Source organism: Panulirus ornatus, chromosome 4 (assembly GCF_036320965.1).
Source record: "Panulirus ornatus isolate Po-2019 chromosome 4, ASM3632096v1, whole genome shotgun sequence".
In the NCBI taxonomy this organism is placed as follows: domain Eukaryota; kingdom Metazoa; phylum Arthropoda; class Malacostraca; order Decapoda; family Palinuridae; genus Panulirus; species Panulirus ornatus.
This window is the reverse complement of record NC_092227.1, coordinates 9,964,426-9,983,952: the sequence shown is the minus strand read 5'-3', so window position 1 is coordinate 9,983,952 and position 19,527 is coordinate 9,964,426. Positions and strand designations below refer to the sequence as shown.

The window sequence follows — 19,527 nt, the reverse complement described above, 5'->3', positions numbered from 1 at the left end:
TCCTCTCAATAACTGTCTTTCTCAGTTCCCCTACCAACTCTCTTCTGCACATGACAGCGAAAGAATAGATGTGAGCAAATGTGGCTTTCTTCATTTGTTCCTGGAGCTACCTAACACCAATGAACTGAGCTCCCAACTTAATCTTAAATTTAACTCTAACCCACCAGACATAAAAACCTACCAGAAACCACATTCCCCAAACAAACAGGAGTCACACTCTCCCACATTTGCTCTGGGCACCATCCATCACTACAACACTAAAAACACTGTTTCAACATATCCCAAGACCCTTCACACCCACGATGCGACCACCATCAAGAAGACACAAAGCACTCATTACTCAATTGCCTTGCAGATGTGAGAATTTCAGTGAAAGCAATCCAAACAGAAAAAGAAGTTTTATTTTCAGCAAATTAATAAACATATGCCTCAGTCTTTCAAAGGAGGCTGTATCAAAAGAGATAAAAAAAAAAAGGTGCTCAGCTATCTCTGAAAAATTCTTCAAACATCCAACTTCAGACAAAGAACCAGGCAACCCTTGCCCTTTGTCTGCATGAATCTGCCACACACTTCAAACCCCAGACAGCTCAGATCCTAAGCCATTCTAGTTAAGTATTATTCATGCTACAATTGTACTTTTGTACAATACTGTAATCCTGATATATTTTTTGAATATTTAAACACTTTGGTCAATAACATAGCTACACTGTACTGGACATTTCCTGACATTCTATTCATATTCTTATATACAAATTACAAAGAAACAGAGGAATATAAAACCAATTTCATCTCACTGCACGCTACTGTAAAACTGGTTTCACTATATCCTTTTTTCACATGCTGTACTTTCCAAAACACATCTCTAACATACATAAAAGTGGGGATATCCATTCAGATTTATAGCAAAATGACTATTACTGCCATTTCACTGTTTGATATCATGTAGTAAACTTAAAACCAACCTTGTTAGCAAATCTTTCCCAACTAAGACATTTAGCATTTTTCCAAAAAGCTCCTTGAGGCACATGACAAAATTCACACAGGAATTGATGAAATGGATTCCTAAGTGATGTGCTGACAAATTTAGGAAGTTTTCCTATGATAAAAATGGTTTCAATATGTTTTCCTTTATGCTGCATAATCCAGGAACACATATCGAAGATAGAAAGGGGGATACCTATTCATATTTGTAGTAAAATAACCATTACTGCCATGTCAGTGTTAAAAGACATGTAGAGTACTAAAGGCAGTTCTTAACACACTGACCTTTGTAGCATGTCTTCCTTGGCAGAGAAGTCTAGCATTTTTCCATGTAGCTCCTCGACGTACATGACGGAACTCACTCAGGAACCGGTGAAGAGGATTCCTCAGAAATGTTATGTAGAAATACCTGAAAAATGAAATGTATTCAAGAGAGATGCTGTGTTACAAATGTAGTTTCAGAAGGATGAAACACCATTTCTGCCATACATGCTTTATGGGCATCTGAGAAAACACCTGCTTGGTAGGAGGTAAAAAAAAATGTTTTATCTCCAAAATGAGGCAAATCCATGATGATTCACTCCCATTAACCACTATAAAAGCTATTTGGCCACCAGGTGCTCATTCTCGAGGTTCACATGCCACAGTGATCTGCCCAAGTCTACAGCATCGCAAAATAAAGGACCCAAGAACCAAAAACATGTATTTTGAAATGATACCCTGCCATATTTTGTTTGTCCCTTGGGCCATCTTTGATATGGTCTGAGACATCCAAAAAGAGAATCTGGACATCTGGTTTGAAGTGCAAAAATTCCAAAGGCATTTTCTTTTTATGGGAAAATACAGTAGAGGAGGGAGAAAAAAGATGGAAGAATGCATGGGATGGTGTTTGTGAGGGAGGCACATAAGGACAGGGATACGTGGAAACTCTTTTCCAGTGGCCACCCCCTTGGTGGGAGTTTCCAGAGGGAATGGATATTAGAGATACTGATAGATATATAGATAAATAAAAGGGGAAAATTTATGGTATGGTAAATATATTATGCCATATTTCTATCAGTTGAAGAGCAAAAGCCACAAATGACCACCTTTTCTCAGGATGTACTTTTTCTAATGATATACAAAGATTTCTCATTCCATGCATCAGAAAGTGGCCAGAGGTCAAATAAACAAGAAATATATTTTTGCTCATTTTTTTTCATACTATTCTCCATTTCCCACATTAGTGAGGTAGCATTAAGAACAGAGGACTGAGCCTTTGAGAGAATATCCTTACTTGGCCCCCTTCTCTGTTCCTTCTTTTGGAAAATTAAAAACGAGAGGGGAGGATTTCCAGTCGCCTTCTACAACAAGCAGGGAATACGTGGGAAGTATTCTTTCTCCCCTATTCCCAGGGATGTTTTTGCTCAATATTCACTTTATTTTACTTATGTTTTCAAAGGAATGGTTAATTTTGACATTTATCCTATATTCATATACCTCTGATTATTTTGGAAATAGGAATATCTATCAGGAAAGAAATTGTGAACAATATCCACAAATGCCTTTCAGTAGTAATACACCCAAAAATATACAAAAAATGTTATTTTGTGATAGTGGTTACACATTATGTCCCCTCCCCATATACGCCTTATGACAGTGATAAATGGCAAAATAAGTCTTAGATGTCTTATTGACTATTTGTTCTCACGCGCTTGTCTATATTATGGTAGTGGAAAAAATCAACAAAAGTCTACAAAGTCTCAAAAGTGGACCATGCATATAACACGACATTCTGGTTAAAATTTACTTCATCAGTACAGATATACAAGTTTTCTTAATATAGTAAGGTCACAGGGATGAGAAATACCAAGGTGATTTAATGAAAAGCTTCAGATTAAAATTATCAGTTAGGGTAAGTAATTACTCATTATCACTGTCCATTGCTGCAAACCTTCCATGTTTATCAGTATTGCAGTTACAGGAATAGGCAGTAATACGTGGAATAAATTATTTGGGATATAGTCTGCTTAAATTTGCAGAATGCAAGTTTTGCACTGGCAGGATTTAGAGGCCTCTTCGTCATCACAGAAATAAGTCTGTCATTCACAACATAGCCCTTGCATACTCCTCTGGAATAAGAGATGGATCACAGGGGTCTGCCTGTTTGTACAAGGTCTGACTGTCTGTACAAGTTAATTTGGCAAAGGCTTCTGAACAGGTGAAAACAGAATGAGTCTTTATTTCAGGGTAATGAGCAGTCTCTCTTGCTTGATGCAAATAAATGTGCATGTAGATTGTCTCATGATGAAAGGCCATTTTTCTCAAAAAGGATGGACATGAAATTTCACATACATAATTCATCACTTTTTCATTAACGGCGTGACCATAATCAAACCTGATGGAGTGCTGACACCTGATTGGTGAAGGCTTACAAAAAATTTCACCGCCAGATCCATGAAGTCCATTAAAAAACAGTATGGATACGTACTTGTGTATATATGTATATGTCTGTGTATGTATATGTATGTATACGTTGAAATGTATAGGTATGGTGTGCAAAGTGAGAGGGTTAGGGAGAATGATTTGGTAAACAGAGAAGAGGTAGTAAAAGCTTTGCGGAATATGAAAGCCGGCAAGGCAGCGGGTTTGGATGGTATTGCAGTAGAATTTATTAAAAAAGGGGGTGACTGTATTGTTGACTGGTTGGTAAGGTTATTTAATGTATGTATGACTCATGGTAGGATGCCTCAGGATTGGCGGAATGCGTGCATAGTGCCATTGTACAAAGGTAAAGGGGATAAGAATGAGTGCTCAAATTACAGAGGTATAAGTTTGTTGAGTATTCCTGGTAAATTATATGGGAGGGTATTGATTGAGAGGGTGAAGGCATGTACAGAGCATCAGATTAGGGAAGAGCACTGTGGTTTCAGAAGTGGTTGAGGATGTGTGGATCAGGTGTTTGCTTTGAAGAATGTATGTGAGAAATACTTAGAAAAGCAAATGGATTTGTATGTAGCATTTATGGATCTGGGGAAGGCATATGATAGAGTTGATAGAGATGCTCTGTGGAAGGTACTAAGAATATATGGTGTGGGAGGCAAGTTGTTAGAAGCAGTGAAGAGTTTTTATCGAGGATGTAAGGCATGTGTATGTGTAGGAAGAGAGGAAAGTGATTGGTTCTCAGTGAATGTAGGTTTGCGGCAGGGGTGTGTGATGTCTCCATGGTTGTTTAATTTGTTTATGGATGGGGTTGTTAGGGAGGTGAATGCAAGAGTTTTGGAAAGAGGGGCAAGTATGAAGTCTGTTGGGGATGAGAGAGCTTGGGAAGTGAGTCAGTTGTTGTTCGCTGATGATACAGTGCTAGTGGCTGATTCATGTGAGAAACTGCAGAAGCTGGTGACTGAGTTTGGTAAAGTGTGTCAAAGAAGAAATTTAAGAGTAAATGTGAATAAGAGCAAGGTTATTAGGTACAGTAGGGTTGAGGGTCAAGTTAATTGGGAGGTAAGTTTGAATGGAGAAAAACTGGAGGAAGTAAAGTGTTTTAGATATCTGGGAGTGGATCTGGCAGCGGATGGAACCATGGAAGCGGAAGTGAATCATAGGGTGGGGGAGGGGGCGAAAATCCTGGGAGCCTTGAAGAATGTGTGGAAGTCGAGAACATTACCTCGGAAAGCAAAAATGGCTATGTTTGAAGGACTAGTGGTTCCAACAATGTTGTATGGTTGCGAGGCGTGGGCTATGGATAGAGTTGTGTGCAGGAGGGTGGATGTGCTGGAAATGAGATGTCTGAGGACGATATGTGGTGGGAGGTGGTTTGATCGAGTAAGTAATAATAGGGTAAGAGAGATGTGTGGAAATAAAAAGAGTGTGGTTGAGAGAGCAGAAGAGGGTGTTTTGAAGTGGTTTGGGCACATGGAGAGAATGAGTGAGGAAAGATTGACCAAGAGGATATATGTGTCGGAGGTGGAGGGAACGAGGAGAAGAGGGAGACCAAATTGGAGGTGGAAAGATGGAGTGAAAAAGATTTTGTGTGATCGGGGCCTGAACATGCAGGAGGGTGAAAGGAGGGCAAGGAATAGAGTGAATTGGAGCAATGTGGTATACCGGGGTTGACGCGCTGTCAGTGGATTGAATCAAGGCATGTGAAGCATCTGGGGTAAACCATGGAAAGCTGTGTAGGTATGTATATTTGCGTGTGTGGACGTATGTATATACATGTGTATGGGGGGGGGGGGGGGGGGGTGGGCCCATTTCTTTCGTCTGTTTCCTTGCGCTACCTCGCAAACGCGGGAGACAGCGACAAAGTATAATAAAAAATAATATAATATATATATATATATATATATATATATATATATATATATATATATATATATATATATATATATATATATCCCTGGGAATAGGGGAGAAAGAATACTTCCCACGTATTCCCTGCTTGTCGCAGAAGGCAACTAAAAGGGGAGGGAGCGGGGGGCTGGAAATCCTCCCCTCTCATTATTTTTTTTAATTTTCCAAAAGAAGGAACAGAGAATGGGGTCAGGTGAGGATATTCCCTCAAAGGCCCAGTTCTCTGTTCTTAACGCTACCTCGCTAAAGTGGGAAATGGCGAATAGTTTGAAAGAAAAGAAAGATATATATATATATATATATATATATATATATATATATATTTTTTTTTTTTCAAACTATTCGCCATTTCCCGCGTTAGCGAGGTAGCGTTAAGAACAGAGAACTGGGCCACTGAGGGAATATCCTCACCTGGCCCCCTTCTCTGTTCCTTCTTTTGGAAAATTAAAAAAAATTGAGAGGGGAGGATTTCCAGCCCCCCGCTCCCTCCCCTTTTAGTCGCCTTCTACGAAACGCAGGGAATACGTGGGAAGTATTCTTTCTCCCCTATCCCCAGGGATATATATATATATGTATATATATATATATTATCATTATTATTATCATACTTAACCACCATCTCCCGTGTCAACAAGGTAGCGCAAGTAAACAGATGAGGAATGGCCCAACCCACCCTCATACAATGTATATACATAAACGTGAACACACGCACATATACATTTCAACATGTACATACACAGACATATACATATATACACATGTAAATATCCATACTTGCGGCCTTCATCCATTCTCATCGCCACCTTGCCACATACAAAATATGTTATACTTAATCACCATCTCCTGCATTAGCGAGGTAGTGCAAGGAAACAGACGAAAGAATAGCCCATCCCACCCACATACACGAGTATATATATAAATGCCCACACACACACACACACATATACACACCCATACATTTCAACATATACATACATATATATATATATATACATATGTACATATTCATACTTGCTGCCTTCATCCATTCCTGTCACCACCCTGCCACACATGAAATAGCAAGGTAATGCAAGGAAACTGATGAAAGAATGGCCTAACCCAACCACATACACATGTATATACATAAACACCCAGACATGCACATAAACATACCTATACATTTCAACATATGCATACATATATATACACATGAAATAGCAACCCCCCCTAATCCACACATCCTCTACCACTTCTGAAACCACAAACCCCCCCCTGATCCACACATCCTCTACCACTTCCAAACCCCCCCCCCCCAATCCATACATCCTCTATCACTTCTGAAACCACAAACCCTCCCTTGATCCACACATCCTCTATCACTTCTGAAAACCACACTGCTCCTCCCCAATCTGATGCTCTGTGCATGCCTCCACCCTCCCAATCAATACCCTCCCATATAATTTCCCAGGAATACTCAACAAACTTATACCTCTGTAATTTGAATATATATATATATATATATATATATATATATATATATATATATATATATTTTTTTTGCTTTGTCACTGTCTCCCACGTTTGCGAGGTAGCGCAAGGAAACAGACGAAAGAAATGGCCCAACCCACCCCCATACACATGTATATACATACGTCCACACACGCAAATATACATACCTACACAGCTTCCCATGGTTTACCCCAGATGCTTCACATGCCCTGATTCAATCAACTGACAGCACGTCAACCCCGGTATACCACATCGATCCAATTCACTCTATTCCTTGCCCTCCTTTCACCCTCCTGCATGTTCAGGCCCCGATCACACAAAATCTTTTTCACTCCATCTTTCCACCTCCAATTTGGTCTCCCTCTTCTCCTCGTTCCCTCCACCTCCGACACATATATCCTCTTGGTCAATCTTTCCTCACTCATTCTCTCCATGTGCCAAAACCATTTCAAAACACCCTCTTCTGCTCTCTCAACGACGCTCTTTTTATTTCCACACATCTCTCTTACCCTTACGTTACTTACTCGATCAAACCACCTCACACCACACATTGTCCTCAAACATCTCATTTCCAGCACATCCATCCTCCTGCGCACAACTCTATCCATAGCCCACGCCTTGCAACCATACAACATTGTTGGAACCATTATTCCTTCAAACATACCCATTTTTGCTTTCCGAGATAATGTTCTCGACTTCCAAACATTCTTCAAGGCTCCCAGGATTTTCGCCCCTCCCCCACCCTATGATCCACTTCCACTTCCATGGTTCCATCCGCTGCCAGATCCACTCCCAGATATCTAAAACACTTTACTTCCTCCAGTTTTTCTCCATTCAAACTTACCTCCCAATTGACTTGACCCTCAACCCTACTGTACCTAATAACCTTGCTCTTATTCACATTTACTCTTAACTTTCTTCTTTCACACACTTTACCAAACTCAGTCACCAGCTTCTGCAGTTTCTCACATGAATCAGCCACCAGCGCTGTATCATCAGCGAACAACAACTGACTCACTTCCCAAGCTCTCTCATCCCCAACAGACTTCATACTTGCCCCTCTTTCCAAAACTCTTGCATTTACCTCCCTAACAACCCCATCCATAAACAAATTAAACAACCATGGAGACATCACACAACCCTGCTGCAAACCTACATTCACTGAGAACCAATCACTTTCCTCTCTTCCTACATGTATACCCTGGTATAACTAAATGAAAGTGGGTGTTTATATATATATATATATATATATATATATATATATATATATATATATATATAATATATATATACACCCTGGTATAACTAAATGAAAGTGGGTGTTTTTTTGTGAGAATTTATCCAAGGTTCTGTTACTACTATATCAGGCTTATCTGACAGAGAATATGATGTCAGTTCATAGGTTAATATCTCTGGGCATCTCTATAAAAAACATTGTAGTTTCCTTCAGATTGACAGAGTGAAGCCCTTGATGTAAGACCTCCTTGTCCCCAGGGATCATGTGTAGTCCAGCATATATGGTCAGATCTGAACTTATTGACAATTGGTTTCCTGTGTTAATTATCAACGTGCTCCCAATAAACACCTGTTTTATGGGTTTGTCTCAGTCTTGCAATACCATTCCTGTTTAAGTGCAGGATATCTTTAGTAAAAAGAGCTCCTACCTCCTCTGAAACTGTCCCATAAATATATATACTAAACCTGTCTGACATGTAGATGCACTCACTTCACCACAAATAAGGACCATTTAACTCAGGGACTTATTTACTAAAATGTACACACAAAGAAGACTTACTATCACAACCTCTCTGTGGCTTTCTTCAAACATTTCAATAAATATTCAATACTTATCAAGGATCTCTGCAGACCTTCCCTGAATTATGCTGTTGGTCCCAGCCTGAATAACAACTGTATTCTCTTCAGCCATGTCCATATCTGTCCTGTATCTTTGGAGGTATGTCTTCCAATCCATTTCTAGGACAAGATAGCTATAAGTGGATATCTATAAAAGTGGAGTGATACCTCAATTTCAAAGCTGTGTACCAAGCCTGGGGGTGGCTGAGGTGGCAGTGTGCGATAATTTATCTCCGCAATCTACCATCCTCCAGCCACACCAATGAAAGCAGTCTCATGAATTTTCTTGTGAGCTCTGTAATATCTCAACTGTGAATTTTTAGTGAAATGGTTGCCTTCATTCAATAAACCACTACTGACTGATCTATTAATAATTTATTTCAAGGAAACTGAGAGTTTTAACTATACTCAAAAGACCAGGACAATGAACCTGAACTGACTGACCATGAAGATCTGCTTCTGACTGTGCAGAAAGGAATTCTATAGGCACTGGTCCTTCCAGCACTGAAAGTTGACCAGGATCAGGCAGGAGAAAATTCTCAAGCAAAAGTGGAGGCAATGTAGCCTGTAACTGCACAACACTGTATCTGACTGATGCAGCTGGTAATTTTACAAACTTTTATAGTTTTGTCTTTAAGAAAAAGTTCTTAATGAATCACTCTGATTATAAGAAAAGATTCATTAAATATGTAAAAATATAATGATAATCAGAATTCAGCTTCTCGGTGGCAATGCACTTGATACCCATGCCTAAATCCTGCACTTTTTAGTGCTGTGCTAAAACATCACAAAACTTCTACATAGTATTAGAATAAAAGTAGTGGATGAAAGATACTTTTGAACTGATAACTTAGTATTCAACTTCTTATATAAATATTTCTTTTAAACCTGAAAAATGTGAATTTCGAGGGTTGGAAGGGAAAAGGGAAAACTTAGTGAGACATTTAAGGGATAAACAATATTGGGCTTTTACTGCACTTTCTAATTTTAATGATATTATCTTATGGTCTTCCATGCCTGTAGCCTAAAGTTAGAAAATGATATATACATGCGAAATTAAAAACCTTATATACAGAAAGCCAACATAATTGTTTTGATAGTAAGTAATCCTTTGAAATATCTGATGAACCAAATCAACTAGTGTCTCAAAAATAATGAAAGCATGGAACGTGGAACTAACTTTCAGTGTTAGCTGGGATGCATACCTTTCAAGATTTTCTCCACACCTGTGCCCTTAAGAGTACAACCTCAGTATTTTCAGACAACTCTAGTGATGTAATTCTGATCCTTAACAGTTTACTCGGTGTAGGCTTTGGATGTCTTCTATTCTAAAGAATGGACTGAATCCAAGCTGCTGAGTTGGTATGGTTGACCAAGCAGCAGGAAGCTGTGGCCCACAGCCCAGTTGATCAGCTAAACCTGTGCTTATTAAGGACATTTCTAACCACAAAAATACTATTGATGCAAATACCTCTATTCTATAAAAATTGAAATAATTCAGACTTTTTAAGTGTTTTGGAAATATTGCACAACCACAACAACGTCAGCGCACATTCCTTGTTGGCCCCAATGGGTGCTCAGTCTCTCATCTGTTTGTTGAAATGCTTTGGCAGTTATTAAAATGCTTAATCATGGGTGTGACTGTTACATTTTCACTGGAATATTCAACATCAAAATACGGTTAGATTGCCAGGGAAGTTAAAGAGGTCCATAGGTCTGCTGATTTTTAACATGTGTTTTCCATATTTTACACAAAGTAATTTAACATTTTTCGTGACATACATAACTTTACTATTGCCCACTGTAAAAAAGTAGAATAAAAAACAGTGCTCTAAATCACACTCTGCATTTCTTATTGTATTCTCTAAAGGGTCTCCCTAAACAATGCACCTCACAACAAATGTCATAATGAAATCATATATACATCTGCAGAAGCAACAAAGACATGGAACGAGGTTATTTGTATAATATGAGGCAACAGTGGCAGGTGTGGTTTATACTAATATAAAAAGAACCCAGTGCCACCAAGCAAGAAATGTCAACATCAGACCGAGGAGCAATTATGGTTATCCTTGCAATACGCTCTCACTATATGTTACTTATTCCTTCCTGGTTAAGATGACACCCATATCACTTGTTTCTTAGTTGTTCTATTTCTCTCATATGAAAATCTTTCATACTATGAGAGCCATCGTTCTTCACTTGAAAAAGACCTATTTTTCAGAGTCCAAAAAGGATGATGTATATAATTAAGTTGGGAATCACAAAACTTATTCACACAGATATACACAAAAAAGTAAAAAAGTATTGACATAAACACATTTTTTAAGTTAACTGGGTCTTTGACAGTTTTGCTGGTGTATTTCACCGACTCTATTGCAATTCTCTCATGCACGCACTTACCAGTATCAATATGCGAGACTAGTATGCACCTACTGCTTTTAATGCATGCCTGTAAACCTGTCTCATTTCAAAATAATTCTACAATCAGTGATTATTTAGTTTATTTCCTCAAATTGTTTTAATGTGGTTGAATCGATAATTTCATTTGGTAATTCATTCCAGGAGTCTACCACTCTTTGAGAAGAAGCACTTTCTAATGTTTTTGACTTTGTTTCTTAAAAATCTTGTGATCATTACCTTTAACTCATTCCTATTCTCCAGAAAAAAGTTTGAGCTATCGGTGCTTTCATATCCTTTAATAGTGCTATACGTATATTTCAAGTAATTTTCCTCCAATGTGGTTGACTGGAGTCAATTTAAAATTTCTTATGTGATAGTTTCTTAATTCTGAAACTATTTTAATAACTTTTCCCTGGACTTTGTCTGAAGTGTCTATAGCTTTCCTTAAATGAGAACAGCATACTCCAAGTGTGGTCTCACATAATTTTTAGTCTTAAGAATGATTCCTGGCACATATACTATTCGAGGTTTAGTGTTACTGTTTTCTTAACAAAACAGCACTGCAAACCAAATTCACCTGCTATCCAAAGCTAATTTCAATTAATGGGTAAGATGAAAATTTACCTCGACAGTAATTATCACCTAATATGACACCCATAAATGTAACCATTACCTACATAATAAGGTGTTACGACCTATAAAAACATTTTTTGCAGGAAAATAACAATTTACCTTCGTTTTACTTCATGATCTTCAATCTTATCCATCATGTCATCAACACAGCTCGTCAACTCTGTCCAGTCTGCGTGGAGTCCACATTTCCATCCCGTGGAGTGACGTGAAAATAACCACATCTCATCAGAGTTAGGGCCAGGCCGCAGACATGTACATCTCTTTTTCACTCTCCTGTGACACACACAACTTCTGGCTAAATCAAGGTCTCCAACAAGATGTTTTCCAAAGGTTGTTCCACCAGTCTTTTGTATATGTAGGAAAACAATAACATCATGGTCTTCAATGTCAAACTGAAAATCACGACTGATGACATCTTCAAATGAGGGTCCTGTTCCTGACCTCAGACTGTCACTTAAGGGCATACCAATAACATCAGTCTCGAGATGGAAGCGATTTATGCCGTCCCTCATCTCACTGTACCTCACAGACGGCACTGACCTCATAGAACACACCGAGTCTGGGCAGTAATACCCAATAAATATGATTCCTGCTCCACCCACAAAAATCAAAATCAAAAGCATATATATGCATTTCTTGATTCCTTTTCTCATGAAGACCTCCCGAGAAACTGAGTTGTAGTCCAACTGCGGGCTATAGTTTCTGTTCCACACTCGCCTCGTAAACCCACCGTCTTCTCCACTCTCCACGGCACTCAGCAAGAACTTAACCTCTGTCTGCACCTCACAGTCCACAAGTCCCATAGTACTTGTTTTTTATCGTCCGGGACCGGATGACAGGAGACCAACTGCTACAATCATCTGCTCATCCTCACCAATGTTGAATACAAATTACAGACTATGTCTTCTGCTGGCTTAGCCCCATATGTTCCGTTTCCTGTGTCAGGACTTCCACCAGTAATATCTTTGCAATTTACTAACTGATTCATTATCTTTTCCAATGAATAAACTTCATCTCAGCCATCAGACAAATAATATACGATTATTTAATCATATGATACTATTTTCACAACTAAGAATAATAATTCCAGGAGGGTAATGAAGCCAAAGCTAAGAGTTACCGAACAATATATACAATATAAACAAAGTATTGGAAAGAAATACTTTATAGACATTACTGCAATGTGTCAAATACAAGAGAATTCTTCCTGTACATAATAAAATACCATGAATTATAATCCATACATGGATTACGCCAAGACATTTGTTCATAATCAATATTCACAGGAACAAGTGCTTGCTTCCTGCTTCTGTCATAGAAAACGAAAGCTGATGTCCAAGGCCCAGTTATTGACGAAATTATTGTCTCTCTTTCTGATAAATGATACACAACGAAATCTTAATCATACAACACGCATTAAATTGTAAATACAGTGGTCTTATCATATACTGTAACTCAGACTTCCTTCCTAGCCTAAGTTTGGAGTTCATCCTGTGTGCCACATGGACAACTGAGTTGCTGAAACTCAATCCCAACACACCCATCTCTGTTCACTGACACTCATCCAAACAACGTGTGACTCACATGATTATTTTAAACTATATTTTCCCCTTCTCCTTCTCGCCCAAAATATATATACAAGTTTATCAGGCGCTGTCCAGGATTTGTTTACAGGGAGAATAGGAGAATCATGAACTGTCCAAATGAAATGCTCAAAACAGGAGCAGGCTGTAAGAACACATGTATTTTTGAGAACATTGCATTTTTTTGTGTTTTATTCGCATGCTAATGGCTAATATTAGTAAAATTTTCATAAAACTGAATTCAGATCTTGTGCTGAGGTTTACAATAAGACTGGCGACCTCTCTCGAAGAAAAATAGATGTATATTTGATAACAATAATATAATCAGGAGATTTGTTGCTGTTCTTGTTAGTCTTGTTAGAGGTAAGAAAATTTGTCCCAGGGACAAATTAGATGGTAGGAAAATAGGATATACGAAATAGGATGAAAGGAAGATTAGAAAACGAAGTACAGGGGAAGTGGAATGCAGGTGGGGTCGTCCGTCTACCTGGCGACGATGTGAACTTACATTTTCTCATTGAAATCAATTAATTAATTAAGCTTTTGCAGGGAGAGAACATTTCAGCATTATAAACAGACGTAAGCATAGGCATCCAGAGCAATGATTTCAAGGGCGGGGCAAAGGGTGCCTGAGAAGTATCAAACTTTACAGGGTAAGTGAAGAAATCAACTGAGAACATCATCAGAAATTTTCAGTGTCAGCAAAAACTAAAACGTTTTGTTTAATTCCACTCAATCAACTATGAACATGAATACACTATGTACGCATTTTTTTTTTTTTTGCGAATGGTATATATATGGTAGACTTCATGAAGGTGGTGAAAGGGACTAATTTATTTCGTGAGTCATAGTGTCAATCAACGAATTAGTTAAACACACACACACACACACACACACACACACACACACACACATCTTTCTTTACGGGAGGCTGAAAACGGAATAATTTTGCATATATATATATATATATATATATATATATATATATATATATATATATAATAAATAAAATAAGCATTAAGTTTATTTAATATAATATATAACTCAAAGTGTTTACGGATGTTCTTCATCCTTTGACTCATGCTGCTCCGCTGCCAGGCATATGACCAAAGGACTTCAGAGTACTGCCATGCATCCGTGCTGAGATGTGAAGTATTTTTTTTGTTTTGGAGATGGTTTCTTTACAAAGGAATGTGGCTGATAAGGGTTTGAATAACTAATATTTATCATCTTGTAAGAGTGTCACAGCTTCACCAATTACTTATATAACTTAAAGGCGCAAATCTTATAAAGTCCTTTTTGATATCTCCACAGAAACTGATCAGGGTACGGGAATTTCGGGGAAACAGTTGTCAACTCAAAATTTCTGATGGCGCTAGATTCACTCTCAAAATACTCTAAAAAGCGGCAAAGTTACTAAAGCGACACACAAAAAAATTGCTTTTCGAATCATTTCTAGTCTTTGACATGCCAATTTATTAATAACAGGTACGACCAACTGCTTTTAACACCAAAACACTCATTACTCCAGATCCGCTAATTCCCAATTCGTGTGGTGTGGTGGTTTATGTGAGGGTCCTGGTTGCGGTTGCAATGACCCAATGTTTTTCAGTGCTTTCTTAGGCAGTTTTTAATCACGACAACAGTTTCCATATTTTTTTCTTAGTCCATACTTGATAGTATTGCATTTCGGCTTTTGATACTCATTCTATGTCGAAGCTTTGGCCTCACGATGTTCATATGACTTAAAATACTCTCTACGTTCAGAGTTGGAGTTGGATAATGTAAACACAGTCAAAGGCAACTCAGAGAGGTTACTGAAGGGATATTCTCCCGTTGCATCCCTGGACGACGCTATTTCAGCCCAAAGCGCTAGGGTGCCAGTGCTCCGTTTCCACAATACACGATGAAGCTTCCTCCACCGGAACTCAATGCGTGTGAGAATTTCTTCGTTTTTAGTAAACATCTTTGCTAATTCCAGTATTCCAGGCATTGTGGGTTGCAGGCATTCACTTGCACTCAGCGAGGACATTGACCGTAACACTAACACATGGGCATTGTCTGGCAAACGCTGACGAAGCTGTTTCACTAACTCCACCACAAACTGTACGCATCTTCCTCGATTATCCTTTTCATCAGGAAACTTACACTGGGTCATCTTTTCGAACTCGTTTCCCCAAGTACGGATGTGGGTTTAAGTAGTTCCCTATTGAATCTCCTTCCTTGAATCTTTTGCCTGAGATGAGGACTTTAGAACTTATGGAATCCATAAGTTGAATAAGGTTGCTATGCACTTTGGTTGGATCCTGTACAGATGTCCGCTTCAAAATTCTCATTTCCACGCTGAACTTCTCCAAGAATATATGCTTCAGGAATGTCGGACAGGCATAGTTTTTCGTTCACTGAGGATCTGAGATGTATCACACCTTTCACCATTTCTTGCCATTTCAAAGCGAGTCTTAAGTTCGACCCACTGCTGTAGTATTTTGACAATTGCTGATTCAATGGACAGCCACCGTGTCTGGCTTAGCTACACCAATTTCAACTGATCAAAGGAAAAAAAAAAACATTCTTGTATCTTGATGGGCGAATGGCGGAGTGGGAGAACCAAATTATAGGTCTCACTGATCATAAAATCCAGGTTCCTGGGGAGACACTCAGCCAGCTGTAGAGAATGACACACACACACACACACACACACACTTGATCAGGATCAGATGGGGAACTTCTAACTTGAGTTTAGCTTACACTCCACCGTCCAATGTCGGTGCTAATTGCAACAAGGCTTTGTGTAACTCCAACCCATTATTTTTCAAGGACTTCTCGATGGCATCACATATCCCATTAGCATTACAGTCAGTCAGCTCGAAAAGGTCTAAGAAAGTCACTACTATCTTCTTACTTTCATAACAGAACCGGATAGCGATACCCAAATAGTTTCGTTACTGTAATGTCATTTACTCTCGTCAATTGAGAGGCTAAACTTCTGATTGTCTATATCACTTTACAAGTCACGGTCAAAATGCGGGACAATCACACTGCACACAACGGCACTACACCTCGACCTTTTTTTTTTCACTTGAAATTATTGCATCCTTTTACTGTCTGCAAATCGTGCTTTGCACAGCTCGGTGAGATGATCAACAACATGTAATGAACAGCTAAGATGATCAACAACACGTAATGAACAGCTGAGATGATCAACAACACGTAATGAGCAGCTGAGGTGATCAACAACATGTAATGAACAGCTGAAATGATCAACAACACGCAATGAACAGCTGAGATTATCAACAACACGTATAAACAGCTATGATCAACAACACGTATAAACAGCTGAGATGATCAACAACACGTAATGAACAGCTGAGATGATCAACAACACGTAATGAACAGCTGAGATGATCAACAACACGTAATGAACAAATGTTCTTCAATGAATAGTGATAAATTTCCTTCAGGCTCCCGTGCGTCAAACCACTCACTAGTATTTAGCTACTTTGCTGTGTCTTTCGATATCGCTAAGTTTAGCAGACAAATGGCAGTACTTGCAAAGACATTTTGAGTCATCCCCCTCTACTTTTCTTATCCACTTTTCATATCTGGGGTCTTTCAACCACTCTGCTCTGAAACATTGCGTATATTTTTCTTACTCATTGTTGTGTTCGTTAAGTGTAATGGTGTGTACACACACACACACACACACACACCAGTAATGTAACTGGCTTTCATGGCCCACGGCCCATGGCTCTGTCACCACCGAGAGTCCGACTGAACCTGAACTGAACGGGGGACTTGAGGAGGGGGAGTCCGCGGAATACACCCAAACTGAACCTGTTTAAAGAAAAAAAAATTCAAACATGTTCATATCGCTGAAAATAATGAATTACGTGCAATATTTGTATTGTTTTCCCTGTCATTCTAATAGATTTCGATCAAACTTTCTAAATAACATTAACATATTTCAATTAATGTTTGAATTTCCTCATGTATTGAAATACACTAAGTTTGGCGTTGAATAGAAAATAAAAATAAAAATAAACGAAAAACGCGCTAAGGCGCTAAATACGAAATCTAGGCGCTAGATCTCTCTATAAAAAAAAAAAAGCGCTAGATCAAGCGCCAAAAGCATTAAGGTGGCTGCAGATACTACGTTGTTTATCATGCGCGTCTAGCATTGCCTCATCAGCCGCTCCGCCACGAGACTGGAGTGCACGTGAGCGGCAATATTACAGATGGGTCTTGAACTGTTTTCAAGTCGAACGATAAGTTTAAGAATTCTGGTGTGTGTGTGTGTGTGTGTGTGTGTGTGTGTGTGTGTGTGTGTGTGTAAGGGTTTAATGAAGCAAGGCTATGGTATGACAGTGCTGGTGGAGTAAGGACAGACGGAAAGGAGGTGAGGGAGAGAGAGGGAGGGTGGGTTTCTCTAGCCCTGAGATAATCGGTCTTAGACTAGGCAGAGTGGTCAAGATCATCTTGGGGAAACATGGCTGTGGATTTGAAACTGCGTTTGCTTGGGGAGGTTAAGAAAGCTGTGACGCTTTCGCCGACACCTGCTGTTGAAATGACGTCAGATTCAGCGACGTAACTTCCCTTTAAAGGAAGAAGGACGACCCCGCCACACCTGTATGGCCGGGCAGGCGACAATGGCGTCTTCCTGGATGGTTAAAATCACCCGACTGACGAGACTTAAGAGTCTGGTGTTGGCAAAGGCGACTTGCAAGCAAACGGCGACGCTCACTCAAGCAGTAATGTGAGGCGGTAGACAGACAGAGAGAGAGAGAGAAAGAGAGAGATTGACACTGCCATAGTCAAGCAGGAACGGTATGTTCGTTGCTTCTAGAGGCAAGGCGAGAGTGGAACGGGGATGGTCACGAAAAAAGTAGAAGGTGGGTAGAGTAATATGCGACAACAACAGAGCAAAATGAAAGAGGAATGTCACCTTCTGAAGGCCCTTAAGGAGAGGTTCGATATGAGGGCATCCGCTAGACGACACTCACCCAGAACAAAGTCAACTAAACAAAGGCATCACGAAACATAACAAAAGAGAGGATGGGATTCGAAGAGATCGGGTTGGAGCGACTCGACTGGATATGAGTCAGCCAGGGCAGGAAGCCTTTTAACATTTGGACCTTCTGACGCGGATGGCTTGGACGATCATTCACAACGGTGGGTAAACTCCACTATTCTCAACAGCCGAGGGTTAAATCAATCACAATGGAGAACTGAAAGGGACAGAATTCCCAGGTAAGGAAACGAGGTGCGCTAGTTGACCATTTTCTTGTATTCAGTGCATGACGGTGGATTACCTCAGTGTAGTGATGCGTGTGAATATTCGTCACCCTATAAGGAGACGATGCCAACCATTTGGGTATATAATGTGCGAGGAGCCGTATGGGATGGCGTTTAGCATGGCCTTCCCAGTCATATCAGGAGGAGGGAAAATACCAGGGGATGACAGAGATCAAACGAGATAACTCTACGCATGTGCATGGGGTGCAACTGTGAACTCGACAGTAATACCAACACAAATCAATCAGTCACCCTCCGAGTGGGGCAGAGTTGGCTAACAGATTAGACAATCATTTTTCTTACGATGGCCGTAGCTTTGATCCCCCTTCAATTTCTTTATTTCAAGTAAGTAAAATTAAAGGGAGCGGGAGCTGGAAATCCTCCCCTCTCTTTTTTTTTTTCTAATTTTCCAAAAGAAGGAACAGAGAAGGGGGCCAGGTGAGGATATTCCCTCAAAGGCCCAGTCCTCTGTTCTTAACGCTACCTCGCTAACGCGGGAAATGGCGAATAGTTTTAGAGAAAGAAAAGAAAAATGAAAGAAATACGTCGGTAAATGTAAACAGTGAGACAATATGAAACCTACTGATTGAAGTTAACTAAACGTTCAGCTACAGAAATGGTGCTTACTAGGACAATCAAACAGAGATGGTGGTGATTCCTTCAGTCATCTAAGATGAAATTTATCAGCTTGGAATACCTGTAGGGCGACGCCAGAGGAGAGAATAACCAACCACAGCAGCGGAGAGGAGGCTCCGTCCAATTGGATGACTTGACGTCAAATTGTGGGCGGAGCCGAGGGTATATGACGGGGGGTGTGAGGACATCCTGTAGGCGGAGCAATGGTAATGGCTGGGTCCCAAATAAGGCGTCATTGATGCTCGATACCTGTTATGTAGGAGATCCTGGTCGAGGAAACTTACGAAGAAGTGCCTCACGTTATACAGCGTCTGTTTCTTGCTTC

At 39.6% G+C, this 19,527-nt stretch overlaps 1 protein-coding gene across 2 annotated transcripts in view; it reads right to left on the bottom strand.

Annotated features, from left to right (window-relative positions):
- Hs6st (heparan sulfate 6-O-sulfotransferase) overlaps positions 1 to 12,626 on the bottom strand; it is a 46,428-nt gene extending 33,802 nt beyond the window's left edge. For both annotated transcript variants that reach the window (XM_071693485.1, XM_071693494.1), the window contains exons 1-2: positions 11,791 to 12,626; positions 1,267 to 1,390 (exon numbers count right to left, since the gene is read on the bottom strand). In XM_071693485.1, coding sequence (XP_071549586.1) covers positions 1,267 to 1,390; positions 11,791 to 12,494 — 828 coding nt within the window. In that variant the 5' untranslated portion in view covers positions 12,495 to 12,626. The remainder of the gene's footprint in view (positions 1 to 1,266; positions 1,391 to 11,790) is intronic.
- Positions 12,627 to 19,527: the final 6,901 nt, after the last annotated feature.